The sequence below is a fragment of the Nyctereutes procyonoides genome, unplaced genomic scaffold, assembly GCF_905146905.1.
Source record: "Nyctereutes procyonoides isolate TBG_1078 unplaced genomic scaffold, NYPRO_anot_genome, whole genome shotgun sequence".
NCBI classification, from domain to species: domain Eukaryota; kingdom Metazoa; phylum Chordata; class Mammalia; order Carnivora; family Canidae; genus Nyctereutes; species Nyctereutes procyonoides.
Window position 1 is genome coordinate 22,852,349 of NW_026575134.1, and position 20,049 is coordinate 22,872,397.

A 20,049-nucleotide genomic window follows, 5' to 3' on the forward strand; every position below is an offset into this window, starting at 1 on the left:
GTGGAAAAACTAACAGTGTGCAGAATGAACCAATTTGTCCGGAGCAGCCAGGTAGGAGAGTCACAGCCAGATGAAGAGAGCATTTCGGAAAAATATTATGTACCTCCTTTTTTTTTTTAAAGTTCAGCAGAAGGAAAGATTATACAAATTAAATGAAATAATAAAGTTAGGAATGGACCCACCCAAAATTATTTAGATGCCAAAGTAAGCCAATCCCAGCTGTTATTCTTTGCTCTGGCTGCCATCCTCAGGCAGAGCAGTATGGGGGAGTGTGGGCAACCGGCTGCAGTAGCAGCTGGGCCTATTTGTTAAGAGGAAAAAAATAGTCAATGAAGACAAAGGGAACTTGCGGTGGCTAGCAGTGTGAGTGGAAACTTGGAGCCTGGCTGGGGAACCTTAGAAGTAAAATGCACTGGAACTGGGGGGACAGAACTGCATTATTCCCCAAGTTTTTATAGGGGCAGCACTGCCTCCAGCAGTGCCTGTGCTAGCAAGAGTTTTATTCCAAGACAGCAAAACTTACCAGGGATCCGTTTGGTATACATTTCATCCTATTACCAGCATTCTGGACATTGAAAAATAAAGTAATATCAAGGTCTGTTCTAACTAGGCCGTGGGTATGTATGAGCAGACTCACTGGACAAATGACATTCTAAGTTCCTGTTAAGCTCACCCATATAGGTGTGGAAATGCCTAGTCAACAACATTATGTATTCTAAAATACAACTGCACACAAAATCCTAGTATTCTATGCATTTTAATTCCCTTGAGACCAATATTATAAAAGGCATCTCATGTGTTTCTACTACTTTATTTGCATGCAGATTTTCTCATTATTATTAATTTCCTAATCTTTCATTCTAATTCTTGTCTAATCTTATTGATTTTTAAGTCTTGAGACTTTCCTTTTTGTTCTCCAGATATAAAAAATTCTTTTACAGTCTTAAAATACATCAGACTTCACTTTGGGCATACACATTTTGGAGCAAGTAAAAAACATTTGGCAAAAAATCTGTCAAAAGCAGTGCCCAGTACATAACTTTTATCTTATTTCTGAGAAATATAATGACAAAGATATAATTACATTCTTTTAATTATAAGCATAATTGACTTAACTACAATATTTTTCTTCTTCCTGTGGTTACCTAAATGTTACAAGGGAATTTTGCTTTGGGGAATTACTAGAAAATCAAAGCATATTAATGTGTTGAAGTTTAAACATATTAACTTCTCATAATTGTAACAATATAGTAATTGATATTTTGGGGTGGCTCATAATATCCATTCTGATATTTCACGGTCCTAGATTCTCTTTGTCTTCATTCTGGACAAATTACAAGGAAATATTTTGTGTTCCCTTACTAGCAAAAGGTGCAATTATATGGATAACTGAGTACATCAACTAAAATGATAACATTTGACTTTGAAAAAAGATATTTTTCTGTTTAAATTTTAAACATGGGTTGTATGGCTATTCTAAGAATATACCATATGGTTAACTCAAGTTTAAGCAGACCCTTAAATTGTCAGCAAGCTCAATATTCTAGTACCCGTTCTAAGCAATTATAAAGTATCTGTCAGATTATCATTCATCTGAACAGAAATATGTATAACATTCATGCATTGTGATAATGTCAAACTTGAAGTTTCTCCTTCCTTTTTTTCTTTTGATAAGAAAAAATAAGCTCTATCAGTTTCATCAGTAATGATAAGAGTTATTTCAAAAGAAATCACTTTTATTTTCCTTTACTTGCCACATTTTCTTTTAAAAATATATTATTTTACCTTGCTCAAAATGATCCTACCTCCTATATATTTATTTTGACAATCTGACTTTAGTTTCTAAAAATAATCAGTTGCTTCCTGTTTCTATATTTATTTACTCCTTACAAGAGAAAGGGACAGTGACAAATGTGTGCTTTCTCCTTAATTAACTTCACTTTTAACCTTTCTGTTTCTGTCCATCAATTTCTTCTTACAGATTAGGTGTGTTATATTTGAGTAATTAGTATGGTGCTAAACAAAACAAAACCTCAAGGATACCACGATTTCAAAATGCACTGTCAATTTTTGTTAGATAAAATCTTAATAAGATAAAATTTTTATTGGTTCTTTCTCAATTAACTTGGATTGGGAAATAAATTGAAAGTACCTTGCATATGCTAACTTTAACTATAAAACTTGTAAATATTGTTTATTTTTCTCACTATATTATTGCCTACAGCCATGCTTTTAAACCAATAAATCCACAAAACAAAGGCCACATAGTCAAATTATTCATAAACCAACCTTTGCACGGGAGTAAAGTGAGAAAAACAAAGCAAACATTCTTGCTTTTGTTCATTTAGAATATTCTTCAGAAACAAAGGTGTTGAGTAAGTTACTACCCTTTTATAATCTTGCCTTTGTTTTCTGCTTTGTTGCTGATTTCATGCATTCGTTCTCCATCTCTCTTCATAGGTCATCATTCTAGAAATGAATGCGATGCTACACTGGACACTGGAGATCATGACTGAAGCAAATGGGAAGAAAAGATGCTTGAAATGTGACATCGATCATGTAATGGCCCAGATGAATTCCAACCACACTCTGCAAAGCCTTAAACTCTGCCTTCCAATAATATACAGATATTTCCTGAAAAATTTTAAAGCAGTTCTGGATTTCTCTTCAAAGTTTTCAAAACAGAAGACCTGAAGCCAAAGTAGGGCCTGATGTTTTGGAGCAGAGGCAGAGGAGAAGTATTCTCATCCACTGTCCTGACTTCTGAATGCTCCCTGTCAAGCCCTACCATCTTACTGTGTGCCATCTGTCTTAGGAACCTATACAGATGTGGCATCCAACAAAAGAAGTCAGGTTGGCAACATTAATGTGAGTAAACATAACAATTACATTCTATACATTAAATGCAAATGATGAAATAAGTTTATTAAATATCCAAAGTATACTAGCTTTCAAGGATTCAAACAATAGAATAATAAATTTGCCTTTAAAATTTTCAAAATTTACTTGTGAGTTTCTATTAATTCTCTTCCTCATGCTAAGAGTGAGAACTGCTTAAAGTCGTAGAGAAATAGGAGCAATTTAATTGAGTATGAACACAGAGCATTGTGTGTGGGAAAGCTATGAACACAGAACTCAGATATCCAAGGGTAACCGGGTTTCTAGGAGGACACAGCACATCATATGCAATGGGATGGTGGTGGGAGGGCAGCAGGAATGTTGGCAAGACAGGATCAGACATAGATGATATGTTCCTTGTTTCTTGCCCAGACTCCTCTTACTTATTTCTCCAAGACTGTGCTCTGGTTCCTTCTTCCAACCCCAGCCTTCCATAAGTTTTTTTGTGTTAACTTTCAGTAGAAAAAAAATCCTGCTCCATCATGACTTGTCTCTTCTTAAAAGTGACCCTTAAGATTCTCAGGAATAATGTTTGAAGAGAGGGGCTGTGTGTGTGTATGTGTGTGCGTGTGTTTTAATAAACTTCGTATTTTAGAATAGTTTCAGGTATACAGAAAAGTTGTAAAAATAGTGCAGAGAATTCCCGTATACCTACACCCAATTTCCCCCATTAACAGCTTACATTAGTATGGTACACTTGCCACAATTAATAAACCAATACTGATCTGTTATTATTAACTAAAACTCACACTTTATTCAATTTCCTTAAGTTTTTAACTATTGTGGTTCCAGGATCCCAACCAGGAAATGCATCACATTACAAAACTGTGTTTTTTTATTCTGAAATCCGTAGCATGACAGTCAATATCTGAAGCTTGGAAGGAGCTCAACAGGTAGTCATCAAATACATGAATGACTGAATGAATATTTCTTAGAAAGATACAGAAGCTTCTGAATCCCTGAGGGGAAAGATCAGGAAATATAACAAAAAAATGAAGTGGATCAAATATCTTTAGCCCAAGAAAACGTTTCCTTGAGGGATGGAGTTCTGGAATTCTGGAATCTTACAAAATGCTTTTCTACAGTTCACTAGTATTAGATGTTTTTCTCATCTGAATTCAATGATACCATGATGCGTCACAATTTATATCATCAATAATCATTCACAACAGATTTAATTTATATTTTATATATATTATATATATAGTAAAAAAAATAGAGAGTGGTATAACATACTTATGAATTTAAGTATATTTACCAGGACCAGGGGTGTGATTTGGAAATTTGAATAAATGACACCTTTCACATAGGTGATGGACCTAACGGGAAAAAAAACAATGAAAAAGTAATGTGAAAGTGAGGCTCCCTTGTAGGTCATCCCACCTGGGCCACCAAGGGTTTCTCCCACTCCAGCGGAGTGTGCACTGAGTCACCCGTAAGGGCTTGTTAAAACACAGCTTCTGATGCACCAGAATTATTGATGCAGAAGCTCCCAGGGGTGGCTGATGTTGCCAGTCTCTGACACTCTGCATAGCACCCCAGGGCCTATCTCCTCTGGGACTCTAGTTCAGAAAAGGAACAAAAGGAAATCCCAAGTAAATTCATCGAAATTCAACTGAGCCTTCTGTCAGGTGAATTTTTCAGCATCAGCTCTACCTCTTAAAAAAGCTAAGCAAGCCTTTATAATTTTGTCTCTCTGACAACAGAGAAGCCAACAAAAACAATAAAAAGTTAGTTTTGTTTTTATTCAATACATACTAAACACTTTAATTACTGGCTTTAAGAATGATCTGAGTATGTCATTTTATTCTATTCACAAGTCTTACCCCCAAAATAAACTAATTAACAAAATAAAATTACTCTTCTCAAAAATCTTAAAATGTTTAAAGGCAATTACAAAAGCTAGGGAATATTATAAGCCATTACAACACAATACACCTTTCTATGATACATTTAAGTTTCCTACAATAATCTTATGAGATAGACAGTGTGCATTAGTCCTTTGTAATTGCGGGAAAAGTAAGCCTCAGAAGTTCAATGATTTAGCAAGAATAACGTGGCATCAAATTGGATATATGTACTGTAGGTTCAAACCCAGGATTTCAAAATTGTGAGTCCATCCTTACTCTTTCCACTAGAACATACTGTTTCCTAATAAAAATTTTAGAAAGTATTGTGGAGAAATTATACACACTGGGAGGTCTAGGAAGGGGAGGAAAAGAGTTCTACAATTCTAGAATTGGAAAGGATCTTAGAAATCACATGGTCCATAATAAACTTTTGGACTCAGGGTTAGGAAAAAAGCAGTCAGGAGGCATGAATGGCCATATGCAACGCTGTCAGCACATTTCCTCTTTGGCTTTAGTTTCACAGTGAATCTTGAGCTTTGAATTTAAAGCCCTCCTCATTTTCCATCATCTCCTGGGAGGGAACTGGTCAGAAAGGAAAAGCTCAGTGTCCCTAGCTGACCTCTACTCTCCCCCTCATTCATCCTCATTTTCTTTGCTGCTGTTCTTTTCTGGTTCTGGAGTTAGTCTGGCTACCTGACATCACCACCGAGACTTATCCATAGGGGTGCTGCTCCTCTGCTCTATCCTGGGAACAAAAACCCTCTTTCTATTCTGGTTTCAATGAATTAAAACTTATAACTCAGAGAAAAGGAACCCAAATAGCCTAGAAATAGATAGGCTTATATAAAGAATATTCTAGCTTACACTTAACCCAAGGGTAGCCAGAGAGCAGAAGGCAGGCATATCCCCTCCTGTTGAATGCCATGATTCCTTCCCAGTCCAGCCCCACAGGCACAGTCACAAGGGGCCTTGGCAGCATCAGTTGCCCACTAGAAAGACAGGCTAGACAAAGAGGACACGTTTTCCAGGTGGCTAGTAAGCTGTTTGTCTTCATATTTTATTGTTTCCTATGTCATGAATTTCAACAAGTTCTGAATGCCTAATGAGTGTAATTAAACTTTCTATAATTCAAAGATGCTGCCTTTCTCTTCATTGAATTAGATCACAAAAATGAAACAAATATTGAAGGTAAATTGAGGACCAGTAGATATACACCATTCACTAAGAATGTTTTTATTCATTTTTAGCCTAAGATAGGAGAGAAGTAAAAATAATCTATCTTTGAAAAAAGGCAGAGGAGGAGGAAAAGAAGGGGAGGGGTGACAGCAACACAGTGGGGGTGATCAAAGAATGAACTGATAAGAGAAAAAATGGGAGGAGTGTGTAGTGATCATCCAGGAAAGACAAATGCAGCAAAAGGTAAACTGAGAAGAAAAGGAAGAAGAAGAAGAAGAAGACAACGACAAAGACGAAGAAGGAGAGAGGAGGAGGAGGAGGAGGAGGAGGAGGAGAACCACCATCACCATCACACCACCACCACCACGATTTGATAATAAATGCACAAATCTGGCTAACACATCTGGAGGATGCCTGGAGGCTCTGCTGCTTCCCTACAGTTCAGCCCTGGGAGGAATGGAGGGCAACAGGGAGAGAGAGCCCTGGCCTTCTCCTAATGCAGGTCTTACCAACGGAGTCATAGAGTTCTTCAGGATTCTTTCGTTTCCTTGGTACTCCTCACCCCACCCCCCATCAGACTCTCCTTTTAAAAACACGGCTCTGCATCATTTTGTTTTCTTTATAACCCACTCAATGAGCATTACTGAACACCTCCAAGAGGTCAGGAATCGGGCCCTCCACCAGCTGCCTTACCTGTTTGTCCAGGAGGAGGGAGAATGGAAAGCTTTCTCTCGCTTTCAGCACAAGCAATACCTGCCAGGCTGATAGCTGCCTATAGGACACCTTTGTTTAACTTCTGACGGTGTTAAAAGTGCTCTTAGTGATATTAGTTCTAAGTGCTTTACAAAGTGAGGTCTACAGCGACCTTTGTCAGTAACTTAAGTTTGTTCTGTGGCTTTAGTCTGCTGTCACCAAGGTGCCATCAGGTGAAGTTTCAACTGTCCTCTTTCTTTAAGTTCCAACTTTCCAATTAAGGATAATTTCATTCCTTATACTATCAAAAAATAGTAATTCTACAGTGATTAACAAACATGAGAGATGCCAATATCCCTTCTTCCTTCCAGTCACCCACCCCAACGAGAGCTGGATTTCATGAACGGAAATCTTTGTGTTCAAGTCAAAAATTAAACAATTAAGGATTCTCCCTTATTTTAAGTTAGAAGTTAATCATTAACTCGTGATGGCTTTTAGAATTAAAAAAGGGAACCAGGATAGACTAATGCTCTCCGAACTTCTGATTTACTGAATAACCTCTGAGAAGCTTCCTGTGCTCAAGTATTTGCCACGCTAATTTGCATTCTCTTGTGCAATTCCTTAGGCAACTGCAATTACCTATTACTCCATTTTACAGATAGGAAAATTCATAATCAGAAAAGATAAGGACCTCAGGATAGTATAGCCAAAGGCAAGATTCACATCCAGCATGCCTCATCCAAAGTCTAGAGTTTTAGGCCAATGAAAACAGAATGTGAGAGTGTTTTGTAATATGTGGCCCACACTATCCTTCTTCGTGTACTGTGCCGAGGCCATGAGCTAAGTCCTTGCACAGAAAGCAATAAGGGCTGAGGGGTTAATCACCAGCAAGAGAAATGGAGATACATTTCTAAGCCCCAGAAATGAGGCAAGTCATGGGTTTCTCTTTCCCTTTTCAATACTTGCAGAGGCAACATTACGAGGGCAATAGAGCCATGTAGTGGCACTACCCTGAATCAGGCATTACTGAGGGAGGTGGAGAATTTCTTGAGTCATCAGTTGCCTTGGCCATCACCAGGGCTATATATTTGAGGTCAAGCCATCAATTCCAGACACCTGTCCTTGAAATCAGCACATTCTTTGCAAGAAAATGTTCTGTCAATATCAGAGACCATAACACTAGGTTCCAATGTGGCATTCATACATCCTTTTCATTCATACTCCAGCAAATCCAGCCTATAAAATATTCAGTCTTGTCATTCTCATTCTTACCACGAGTACAAAGAATAATGCTTAAGTCCAAGAAATAACTAATGACATTGATAGTTTCTCTTATGCTTCAAATGTTATTTAAAACCATGCTGAGAAAAAATCACTATTAAAATAACCACTGTCCTTTGTATAGTTTATGTAGTATTCCAAGGTTGTACTAAGAGACTATGACCAACATTTAGCCCTGCTTACTGAAACTAAGAAAATAATCTAAATCTTTACTCTGCACCTTTTGGAAAATGTTTTAATGGTGTGATTTCCTTTTGTTTTATTTTCAAGTCTCTGAGGCTGACCTTACAAGACCACTTTAACACTACGGTGGCTATGGATAAAGGGGCATGCATGCATGCAAAGTGCCATTTCTGGATTCCTGCAGACTAAATTCCTCTACTAAACCACAGAAGAGTGTTACACACAAAGATAAAGGAGTAAATCTTTGCATGCTCCCCCACTAAGAACTCCCAACAACGATTCTGGTAGATATCTTTGGAGAAATAAAACCGAATCTGTAGATGGCTAACAGTAATTTCCACCAGCAATGACCAATTTGATGTTTGGTTCTTCATCATGTGGTCATAGAACTGAGGCCACCAAGTTGATCTCATCCCAGAGAGACTCCCTCCATGAAATCACCTCAGGCTACATGACAAATCTGTCATAGAAAGCAAAGTAATAAGAGGGCTATAAATTTTTGAAAGAATATTCTACGGAGACAACACTACTGCATATATTTAATAGTCACGAACAAGTATTGTTCTATATTATATACAGGACACTCTCCTTATAAGAAATGGTTTTATGCAGCTAAATTATTTTTCAGTCTAATATTGGCCCAGTTCATTTATAAATTCCATTTGCTGCTTTGGCTGGTTCTGACCTGCCCTCATCCTATCCACTATACTAAAGGCCAAGAGTTTTCCCAGTGTAACACCCAAAATCCAGATAAGGACGAAATAATTCCTATTCAGTCAGGGATTTCAGTATACCCCTATGCACTTCTGTGACACGTGGGCAGTATTTGTCTCTAACAAATATAAAAGTACGAAGGACAGCACCATCCAAAATCCTTACATGGGCTTCCTCTACAGAAAGTATATTCTCAATAAACTAAACTCAACAAAACAGACTGGAATTCCTTTCATCTTACCCAGTGTTTTTAATTTAATATAAACTGTTTCTTAATAAATCCACCACTTAATTCTCACTGACTCTCCCTGATGGAGACCTGGCATGAAGGTTTGTGTTTACTCCTGGGTCCTATTTAACTACTTTCTTCATGAATCATGCCTTATGACCAGTTTTTATTTTATTTTTTTCCAGTTTTTATTTATTAACTACGCAGGGATGTGTGACTAATGTCACTATTGATAATACCGAGTGACTGGCTGAGCTATGAGCTGGGTCAGGAAAAACTGGCTCAGTCACTGTCTCTTTTTTTTTTATTTGCTCTGGGTATGAAATAAATATCACAGCTTCCAGGATGATCATTTAAAACTTTCAGTTCTTACTGCGTTCTTCTACAATTCTATCTCAATTTTCTTTCATGAAAATTGGGGAAAAAATATGAAGGGTGTGGTATAAAGTGAATATATGTAATTAATTGATATACTACACACACTACTAAAGCAAAACTATTGGCCATGAATCTTGGAAAATGCACAGGTGATGCGATTATCTTCTAAATTATTATAACTAGAAGCCAGAGGTATGGAAGATGGGATTTGGAGTGAATGCCACCTGTCAGGATAAACCATACATTTTATGCTAATTAAGACCAACTTCTTCTGTCTTCTATATTAACATTATCCTAGCATTACTGATATCCAAACTCATGCCAGTCTCAAAGATTTTTTCTCTTTAGGACATGTTTCCTTTTAATGTTCTCAATTTATGTCAGTCTTTAGGAAACAGTAATAAAATAACTTTTAGGTTATAAAGTACTTTCAGTTTTGTTGTTTCATTTGATTCTCTCAAAAAGCCAGGAAGATATACGGGGAGAGCACCCACCGTTACTATCCCTATTCTCAAATTAAGGAAACTGAGGCATAATTACCATTAGTGTAAGTGGAAGGGCTAGAACTGGAGTAGAGACCTCGGACTCTGAACCCTGACCTCTCTGACCTCTCTGAACTATGACAAATCTGTTCTTCATTGGTCTTATCTAAATACAGAGAGACTAATACTCTTTATCCTACTTTTTATACATATAGATAGATAGATATTCAGTGCTCAAATCTACATCCATAATGTCTCATTATTTTAGGAACGTTCTTCTGCCATAATTATGCCTTTACTTCACTATCTCTCCACCAAACATCCTCTGATTACAGAGCCATTCTCCTTGGCTTCTGTGATTGTCATTCTTTACTGGGCCTTTGATTACCTACCTCATCTGCCAAACTCCCTTGACTGAATTTCTGGGGTTTCCCATGTGCATTGGGATTTCTTCTTTGACAAGAGGCCTTGCTCATTTTTTTTTCTTTGAACTCCATTATCAGGAGTTTGCCTGACGGTATTTTTGCCTTCCCTGTAACCTCATTAATGCAGGATGGTGAGAGGTAAAGAGAGAACAGACCATCAACAGGGCGAAGTGGCTGAATGTAGTACGACACTACTCCCTTTATTCTTGCTTTCCTTCATCTCTGTCATAAGGATCATGGCTATTTTTCAAGGAAATACTTGGGTAGAATAGTATCAACTTTAGTTAATGATACCAACATTATCCTCTGTAGGGTACTGGCTCCAAAGTTGGCTATAATCCCTAACTGTACTTAAGTACTTCCCTGGTGCCATTAATGTCAACTCAAATCTGGACTGAAAAGTCTTACAAGGCAGGACAGCATCTTCCTATTTTTTTTTTTTATCTGTTAACCCAATTTGTCTTATACCTATAAAATACATTAAAAGATACATGCATTGCCTCAACAAGAGTAAGTATCTCATAGCTTTATCCGCTTGGCTTGCTCTCAGCATATTTGCCTAACATTGGAACGGAGCGGATATTCAGTCAGAAGAGGGAGGAGTTCAGCATTATCCCGCTGCAGACAGAAGGCAGTGAGAAATAAGCAAGAAGATGATCTATATCTGATACCAGCTTTCTACCTTGTCCTCCTCTTCTAGGTCTTTTTTCCCCTTTTAGCTCTAATGGTCTCTCCTCCTCTTAAACTCTCTTTTTAGAACATGCCACTTGCAGACATAGAGAAGGATGGAGAAGAGAGCAAGTCATGGGTATTTTTATATAATTTAGCTCAAACTTTGTATTTGACACTGAAACTTCTGCTTCCCTTTTGGGAAGAGACACTAGGCTTGTGGTCTCAAGTGCCATCTTGATAACAGAGGAGACCACCTCCAGGGAGCCTACTGGATTACCTGCTGAGGGTTAGGCAGCAGTTCAGAGGTGTTACATTATTTATATCCAGTGCTCCTGATTTTTTTAAAGGATTTTATTTATTTATTCATGAGACATGCAGAGAGAGAGAAAGGCAGAGACACAGGCAGAAGGAGAAGCAGGGTCCATGCAGGGAGCCCCATGTGGGACTGGATCCTGGGACTCCAGGATCACACCCTGGCCCGAAGGCGGCGCTAAACCTCTGAGCCACCGGGGCTGCCCAATGCTCCTGATTTTGAAGGACCATGTACTCATTCATACTATCAATCAACTAACTTGACCCATTACCAAAATGTTACCATTTCTGGCATCATTTAAGATAGCAAAAGATCGTGCTCTGAAATATTTTCTCCCTAGTCTTTGGATACTGCTCAAAAGTCCACTGAAGTCCAGAGTGTACATCGTAAACAGGGACAGTGTATGGCGGGCTGATGGGGCTTCTGCTCTCACTGAGGCACCTGCGGCAGGCAGGCCTTTGCTGCGTCAGGCTGCATCGCTGGTGTGATCTCCCGGCTGACTTTGCTAGCTGGCTAGCTTGCACAAGTGAGAACAGTCTATTTTCAGGTAGCTATACGCTGCCTTTCTATAGAAGCACGACACCCAGCATTTCAGGCAGTGCCATTAAATGAAAAGGTTTAGAAAAACCAAAGGGAAATCTTTTGTGGTAGTTTTCAGTCCAGTGTACACACAAAGACCAGCAGTTCTACTCCCACATTGTTTAACACAACGCATAAACCCACAACATCTTTAGGAGAGATGTAATGGGAAGAAAAGAGGGATGTAGTGAAGGCTAAGTCTGATGACAGTACTGTGCATGGCACTTAGATGCATTAGAGAAGTTTTGGGCTGCTCTGACCAAATCACAAGCTCTCTCATGAAATACTAAAAGGAGATATCTTGGAAAATACCCTAATATGGAACCACTGAAAACAAGTACCCTAATGATTTGGTATAACAGGTCAATACCGGGTAGAATGGTAGCTGGCCAAAGCTGGCAGCTGATCCCCTTGTCTACAGAAGGAAAACGGTCCATCTATTATGTTCTTTTTCTGCCATGTCTTTTTGTCTATAACTCATCCTACCAAATTTTTACATTTTCATATATTTGATCAGACTTCTTAGAAATATGCATTTTGATACAAACCACGATGCATCTTCCCAATTCCAAAGATCTGTGCTGATGCTATGTACTCTCTTTCAAACTCCCTACAAATTTGGTGTCAGTGTGTCTTAAACTTACCTCCTGCAGAGAGCTATAGGAAATCTATTTAAATGAAGAAAGTATTCATAGATTTTTAACTCATCTGAAAACGAGAAATTTCCATAGTCAAAACCAACTGATGATTGTCCGACAAAACCAAAAAATGATCCATCATGTATGAGTGAGGCTTCCCATTTTGTTTTTCTTTCTGGTAAAGACTGCATCTATGCTTCAGAAACACAGGTTTCTGTTCTTTCTACCATGGGCACAATTTTACAGCTCACACAATTAAGACAAGGTTCTCAGGGAATTCTTGCAACTGTTGTCTGTCTCAGTGATTGGTGATAATAAATACTTCTGTCTGGATAATCTATTCCAAATCACTTCTAGGTCAGCAGTCCCTTTCTCTGTACGCGTGAGTTTTGTTTGTTTGTTTGTTTGTTTACAGGAAGAATCCCCAAACCTATTCCCCACTGGCTTTTACTGGTCCTGATGCAAAAGCTATCTTTTAATAACTTATTTATGACCAAATGCTGCTTTCCAAGACATGGCTGCAGAATAAAATATTTACGCACTTTCTGACAGATCTTCAGTGAAGCAATATGAATTTACATTAAAAGAAGAGATGCCAGTGAACGGTACCTTAATGCTTTAATCGATATAAACCAGCTTCCCGGCACTGCTAATAGACTCTGCCTATCTTTTTCTCCGGACATGAAAGAATCCTAATAACCGGTTCAACTAAAGACCTAATTTCTGTGAGTTGCTCGTCATTTTGGTTCCAGGGTGACGACGGTCGCGGGTTGCCCTCTTGCTCCGTGTCCCCTCCTGTCACCCCAGGGCGGGCAGCGCGCTGCAAGCCCCTTGCCCCGGTGCCGGGCGCTCGCCAACCCCCCCACCCCGGCGTCCAGGTGCGCACGTGGTCGGCGGCCCTCGGGCTGCCGGGCTCCGTCCGCGCGGGGCGCCCTGCACCTGTCCGGCGCCCGGCCGCGGCCCCGGGGGGAGGACCGGGGGGAGGCCCGGGGGCCCCGGGAGGAGGACCGGGGGACCGGGGGGAGGACCGGGGGCACTGGGGGGAGGACCGGGGGCACTGGGGCACCGGGGGGAGGACCGGGGGCACCGGGGGACCGGGGGACCGGCTCTCCCGCGGCGGGACCTGCCGTCCCGGGGCGAGGAGCGGCGGGGACCGGGGGGAGGGGACCGGCTCTCGGGCTCTCCGTCCGCAGGACCTGCCGTCTCGGGGCGCGGGCACCGGGGGGACCGGGGGGACCGGCTCTCCGGCGGCAGGACCTGCGGTCCCAGGGGGACCGGGGGGGTCCGGAGGGGGGACCGGGGGACCGGCTCCGTCTCGGCCCGCAGGACCTGCCGTCCCGGGGCGCGGGGCCGGGGCGCGGGGCAGGGGCGCGCTCCTCCCGCCCGCCGTGTGCGCGGGGCCGCGGGCGCGGGGCGGCGCTCGGGCCTGGGGCGTCCGGGGCAGGGCGCGGGGGCCGCCTACCTTTCTGTGACAGCCGGAGGCGGGGGTGCGCGGCGCCGGTCGCGTGTCCTCCCGGCCGCGGCTGCAGGAGGTGCCCGCACAGGAGCCAGGTGAGCAGGCTGGCGGCCCGGGCCATGCCGCGGGCGGGGTGCAGGGTGCGCGGGGGGTGCAGGGGCGCAGGGGGCGCACGGGGGGCGCAGGGGGCGCGGGGGTGCGGGGCGCGGGCGCGGTCAGCAGGGGGCACGGCCGCCCCGGGCCACGCGCCAGGCCGGGCTGCGCGGCGCAGAGCCCCCGGGCTGCGGGCGGGCGGGCGGCGGCGGGGGGCGGGGGGCCATGGGGGGCTGCCGGCCGCGTCCCGTCCGCGCGGCCCCGGGCTCGCTGCTCCTCGAGTCGCTCGCGCAAGCGCTTCCCTCGGAACCGGCCCCGGAGCACACGCGCTGCCCTCCGCGGGGCTGGGCGCCCACGGCCCGCCGCTCCCCACCTGCCCCCGCCGAGCGGCGCCCGGAAGGGCCGTGCCCGGGGCGCGGGGAGGGGCGGGGAGGGGGCGCGGGGAGGGGCGGGGGGCGCACCCGCGAACTTCAGGCGGGGCCCAAGGGGGCGCGGGGGTGGTGGGCGCGGGGGGCGGGGACGCGGAGGGCGGGGGCGAGGGGGCGGGGGCGGGGCGGGGGGGGCGGGGGGCGTGCGCACCCGCGAAGTTCAGGCGGGGCCGAGCCCACGTGCGCCGCGCGGGGGGCCCGGGGGGGGGGTGGACGCGGGGGGCGGACGCGGGGGCCCGGGGCGGGGAGGGCTTTTAAACGCTCACTCCCCAGGATTAGCCCTTGAATTCATTTTAGTCCTTTTTAAATCATTCACTTTACCTAAATGCAGTCTAAATCATCCATTTGTCACCATCCAGCACCCAAGTTGATTTTTTGCAGTTTCCACGGAAATCGTATTTTTTTTCGCCTTGATCACCTTTGAAAAAAAAATACATCTTAGAAATGCTATTTTCACCTCTTGGAAGAAAACTACGTTTCAAGAGCCTGAAAAAAAAATTCACCTGTGATTGTTTCATAAATGTGTTAGTACTAAAAAATTATTCTACTTAGGCAAGTCCTTCAAACCAATTAAAAGCAAATGCTTATTTATTTATTTATTTATTTATTTATTTATTTATTTATTTTTAGCAAGTCATAAATTTCAGCCCCAGTTTAAGAATACATTTTGAAGTGATTTTCTCCTGGGTAAGGTACCAACGGAAAAGTGGAGGGTCTCTATGTGACAGATCCCGGGAAAGCAGGTACTGGAAGATTCCGGATGTGAAATTCTCCTGCTGTGCACTCTCGGAATTTATTTTCCAAGACACTATGTTTGTGTAAATAAGCTTAACACAGTAGGTCAACTTTACAATCTACTTTCAATCAATCTCAAAAACTAAACCAAACACTCTGTAGCCCGTCGGCATGGAAATGAATGTCACTATTTTAAGTTACCAATAAACTGGAATAGGTATTTGATTTGATGGTTGGGAGCTAAATGGCAAACAAATGATTTCAGCTATAACTTTCCTTATTGTTTTTAAATGGTACTGTTAAGGCCACTTCTTGAGAAGTATGTGTTTAAAATCATATGATTATAATGAAAAGATAATGCAGGTTACACTGATATTTTGCATTATATATAAGCAAATATAGAGCCAGGCATTATCTACCCATTTTCCTAGGCATGATATGCTCTATTACAAGCAGAGTATATTTTAGTAAAATGTAAATGTCACTGGATATTATAAATAATTAGATTTCCAAGGGCTACAAAAGATAACAAACTCTAAACATTATTTAACAGTAGAGTAACATGAAGTATTTAGAGACTTTTAACCTGGGGTGGTCTCTGTAGGCACTTGCATATTTTAAAAGCCAGTCTGATGAGCTACAGACCTAAACGTTGCTCCAAGTGTGATATGCTGTACCTTTGGAATCCTCTTTGACTCTCTTTCAGAATTGAAGTAACTAGAAAGTAAATAGCAGCTTTTATATGTGTTATCTAATGGTAGGATTCCAGGAAAAGTAAATGTAGCGCATATAACTTTTATTACAAATATATGGCTCGTCTCAAACAACTGAAATTCCACTTAAGATTGTGCAGTGCCTGTTCTAACTCTAGTAGGGACATGAGGCCGTGTAAGACGTTACAGCCATTTCATTAGGATACGGAATTCATACCATTAATGTCTATGAGACAATAAATGTCACGCATGTCAGTTACGTACGTACAAGCCAGATAGCGAGATTCATCTTCAGTGTTACGTGTCACCTGTCAGGTCAGGTTAGCGCACAGTGACGGATACACCAGATTAATGAGCTCCTCTGGTTTCTCAGAATGTGCTTTGGTTTATCCTTCGGTCAGCAACCTCACTGCTCACCCCTTTAGCTCCTCTGTATGTCCTCCTATCTTCCTCTCTAGTGTATGATCTAAAGATGAGGCCGAAAGGAAAAAACAAAATTATTAAAAACTCTGAACATAAATGACCATAGTCTCAGCTGCCCCCATGTGTTTTTAGCCACTATCAATGGAATGAAGAGCGTCGGACACCAAAATCAGTCATTTGCATCATGAAATAAAATCACAAGAACCCTCAGGAGCAGGGTCACCACATAATTTATCATACAAACAAGACAGGTTTTAAGAGTAAATCACATGCAAACCAAGAACATCATGACAAGTCACTCTTCCTGGAAGAGATTTCTAGGTACCCTTGGAAACATGGCAACAGAAAAAAAAAAATTAAATAACAAGACTGACCTGCCACCAGTACTGAATGAATAGCTTCAGTGAACTGAAGAGCTTTGGGACTAGCAACAGTATCTGTTGGTGCTATTAGCTTTAATTTGAGAGGAGCTAAACTGCCAGTTTGAATAGCATTAGACAACACGGAAAGCCAGGTAAGAAGGGAAATGGCAGTTCTTTATTTTTTTAAAAAAGACTTCTTTCTTTTAAAGAGAAAAGAAAAAGAGTGCACACAAGTGGGGAGAGGGGCAGAGAGTGAATCTTCCAGCAGACTCCTCACTGAGCTAGGACCCCAACCCAGAGGCCTGTCTCACCACCCATGAGATCACAACCTGAGCCAAAGCAGAGCCAGATGCTTAACCAGCCAAACAGAGCCAGCCACCCAGGCACTATGGGAAATGCCAATTCTGAAGGTATTGCTTGCCAGGCCCAGTGTTTCATTCCCAAACCTTAACCCTTTGTTGCTAGGGTCACACTGTGGTGGTGAGGGGGAAGGGAGAGGGTGGGGGAAATGGAGTACTCATCAGAATTTCCAGGCTCCCCCTTGGTGGCTCCTGTCACTGGTTCTCCACTTAATAGCAGAAGAGCAACTGGCCTCTGAAATAATCCTTCCCAGTATGTGGTCCCAGACACTCTGCTGCTCAATCACACAGGGTATTTGCTAAAAGAACACATTCCTGGGCCCCACCTGATAGTCCCAGCTTGCCTAAAGTCGTACATACTAAAATTTGACTTTTACAATGGTTCCTTTAGGTCAGTGTTGTTAAAACATTAGACATCTGTTCGCTGCTCTCATCATTTTTTTTATCACAATCGCATAGTGTTTGCAATTAAAATTTAGCTTAAACTCATATAAAATGAAATCATTACCTCATGGGCTTGATATGCTGCCTATGTTTTTCAAACACACGTGAAACCTAACAAAATTTGTAAAAGTTTGTCTCTGCACAGCTTCAAGTTATCTCACGTACTATGGGAGGCAGTACTAATGCCCCCAGGCAATAGCCCTTCTTTCTTTTCTTCCTACCCAGGAAGATAGGAGGTGTATGCGAGAGACTGGGTTTCCCAACCCCTTGGCACTTACATGAAGCCATTTGGCAACTTGTGACCGCCAAGTAAATGTGCCACATCTGCGCTGAGGCAGTGGGATGCTCCCGATGCAATTCTTCTGTCTCCTTTTTTTTTTTTTTTTTTGCAGGAAAGGAGAAGATCTTACACTGAAACGGTGAAACTGTAAGACAGAAGCATCTTGGATTATTGAATCATCACACTGGGGACAGCTGCCCTGGAAGCTTACCCAGGCCCGCAGCAGTCTTCACGTGAACAGGGACCAAAGCTGTGTCCTCTGTGTGGCCTCCACAGCAGGGCACAGCCTCTAGATGCACAAACTGCACCTCCTGCGCTCTGGGAAATGTGCTCGAGGACAAACACGGCATCAGTGAGGCACTGCTACTCCTTTCCTTGCTCTCTGCCACTAAGGTTTACCTTAGCAGGACTTAACTAATATATGGGGCGCCTGGGGGGCTCAGCACTTGAGCCTCAGCCTTTGGCTCAGGTCATGACCCTGGGGTCCTGGGATCGAGTCCCACATCGGGCTCCCCACCTGTTTCTCCCTCTGCCTGTGTCTCTGCCTCTTCTCTGTCTTTCATGAATAAATAAATAAAACCCTTGAAAAAAAAATAAAAAGAACTTACTAATATAGCCAGTAAGAGATGTGGATACCGCAGGCTAAGAAATAAAGTAAATCCCTATGGCCCTCTTAGATAAAATAGGATATGCCCTTAACTTTTCCAACTGAACTCTGTACACAAAAATGATGTCATAAGCAGTATTTATAGGTGAACAGTCAGTACTACGGTTTAAGAACATTATGATTAAAACCATTAATACATCAAAGTATCACAACAGCAATGATGATGATCCTTTTAGGAACTAAAGGTAAATTTTCTTTCGGGTGGTCATGGCATTTCAGGTTCTCTAATCCTCCTTCTACTCTTGCTAACCCTGCTATCTGGAGCATCTCAAATGTCCCACTGATACGGCCTGCCACGGCTGCAGCTGCTGCCATCATTACTACTGGCTTTTACGGGCCAACGTTGCTGATGCATTTGCTGGTTGGTCAGTGCAGATACCTTATGCTGCAGACCCTGCGAGAGTCCCAGAAGTCTGGATTGGCTGTTTCCCACATTCTGTGATTCAAGTCGATGAGAAAAAATGGACAAATTATTTTTGTATGTTGTCAAGAATAGTCCAAAGAGTCCATCCCATCAATAAGACCCATGCGGGACCCATTGCAGTCACTTCCTGGAAGAGGTTTGGTTGATGTCATTCTCATGTCATCATTTAGATAGCTAACAATTCAATGGAGTGGCTTTTCTTTTTTGCTATTTTGACCAGGTATTCTAAAACAAGACAAAACAACTTCAAAATTTAAACAAAAATTTTATTTTATAAAATTTTGAATTCCTTGTTTCTGACTTATTCTAATTTTGTTTTAGGCCCTTGACCATGAAGAAAAGCAATAAACACATGGCAAGTCAAGTATCAGCTTTAACTGATTTTAATCAAAGTGTAGTGATGGCTCTCATGTGCTCTTTATGGCAAAATAAAATTATTGTGCATTAACTTGAAAATATTTAATTTGTAGGTCCTGAGAGGCTTCCCTATAGTCCTCCTTATGAGTTATGGAGAATTCCTAAAAAAAAGCAGAGCTCGCTCCAACCAGTTGCTATAAAAAATGTAATAGAAACTTCCTTAAAAAAAAAAAAAAACTTCCTTAATATATTGTAATTTATTGATTTATGTCTGTTGGAATGAATATTTGTGAGTTATTGGCGCCAATGGTGAATTGTTAGTAATGTATGACTAGCGTCTGCAACATCTAACACTGCACTTCAAACTGATTCCATCAATGGGATAAAAATAATAATAAAATGTAATGTAATGATAATGTTAATTTATTGTGTCCCATATATGCTAGGCACCTTGTAAGGCACATTCCTATAAAATCCAGTTGAACCCAAATAATAGCCCCGTGCAATAGATACCGTTTTTATTGTCATTTACCTGTAAGAAAAATCTGGGACTAGATGCCAAATAACTTGCTGAGGTGGAACACTGGTAAGTGACAGAACCACCATTTTATTTTTAATTTTTTTTAAGATTTTATTTATTTATTCATGAGAGACACAGAGAGAGAAAGAGAGAGGCAGAGTCACAGGCAGAGGGAGAAGCAGGCTCCATGCAGGGAGCCCGATGTGGGACTTGATCCCTGGGTCTCCAGGATCACGCCCTGGGCCGAAGGCGGGGCTAAACCACTGAGCCACCTGGG

General features: G+C 42.0%; 1 protein-coding gene and 1 long non-coding RNA gene across 2 annotated transcripts in view; one reads left to right on the top strand and one right to left on the bottom strand.

Moving 5' to 3' along the window:
- Nucleotides 1-14,141, bottom strand: part of SEMA3E (semaphorin 3E) — a 234,984-nt gene extending 220,843 nt beyond the window's left edge. The window contains exon 1 of the mRNA XM_055300904.1: nucleotides 13,974-14,141. Coding sequence (XP_055156879.1) covers nucleotides 13,974-14,088 — 115 coding nt within the window. The 5' untranslated portion in view covers nucleotides 14,089-14,141. The remainder of the gene's footprint in view (nucleotides 1-13,973) is intronic.
- Nucleotides 14,142-16,932: 2,791 nt separating this feature from the next.
- On the top strand, nucleotides 16,933-19,674 carry LOC129494146 (uncharacterized). Its single transcript, XR_008661303.1, has 2 exons — nucleotides 16,933-17,131; nucleotides 17,917-19,674. It is a non-coding gene; the product is annotated as an uncharacterized LOC129494146 (long non-coding RNA).
- The last annotated feature ends 375 nt before the right edge of the window (nucleotides 19,675-20,049 follow it).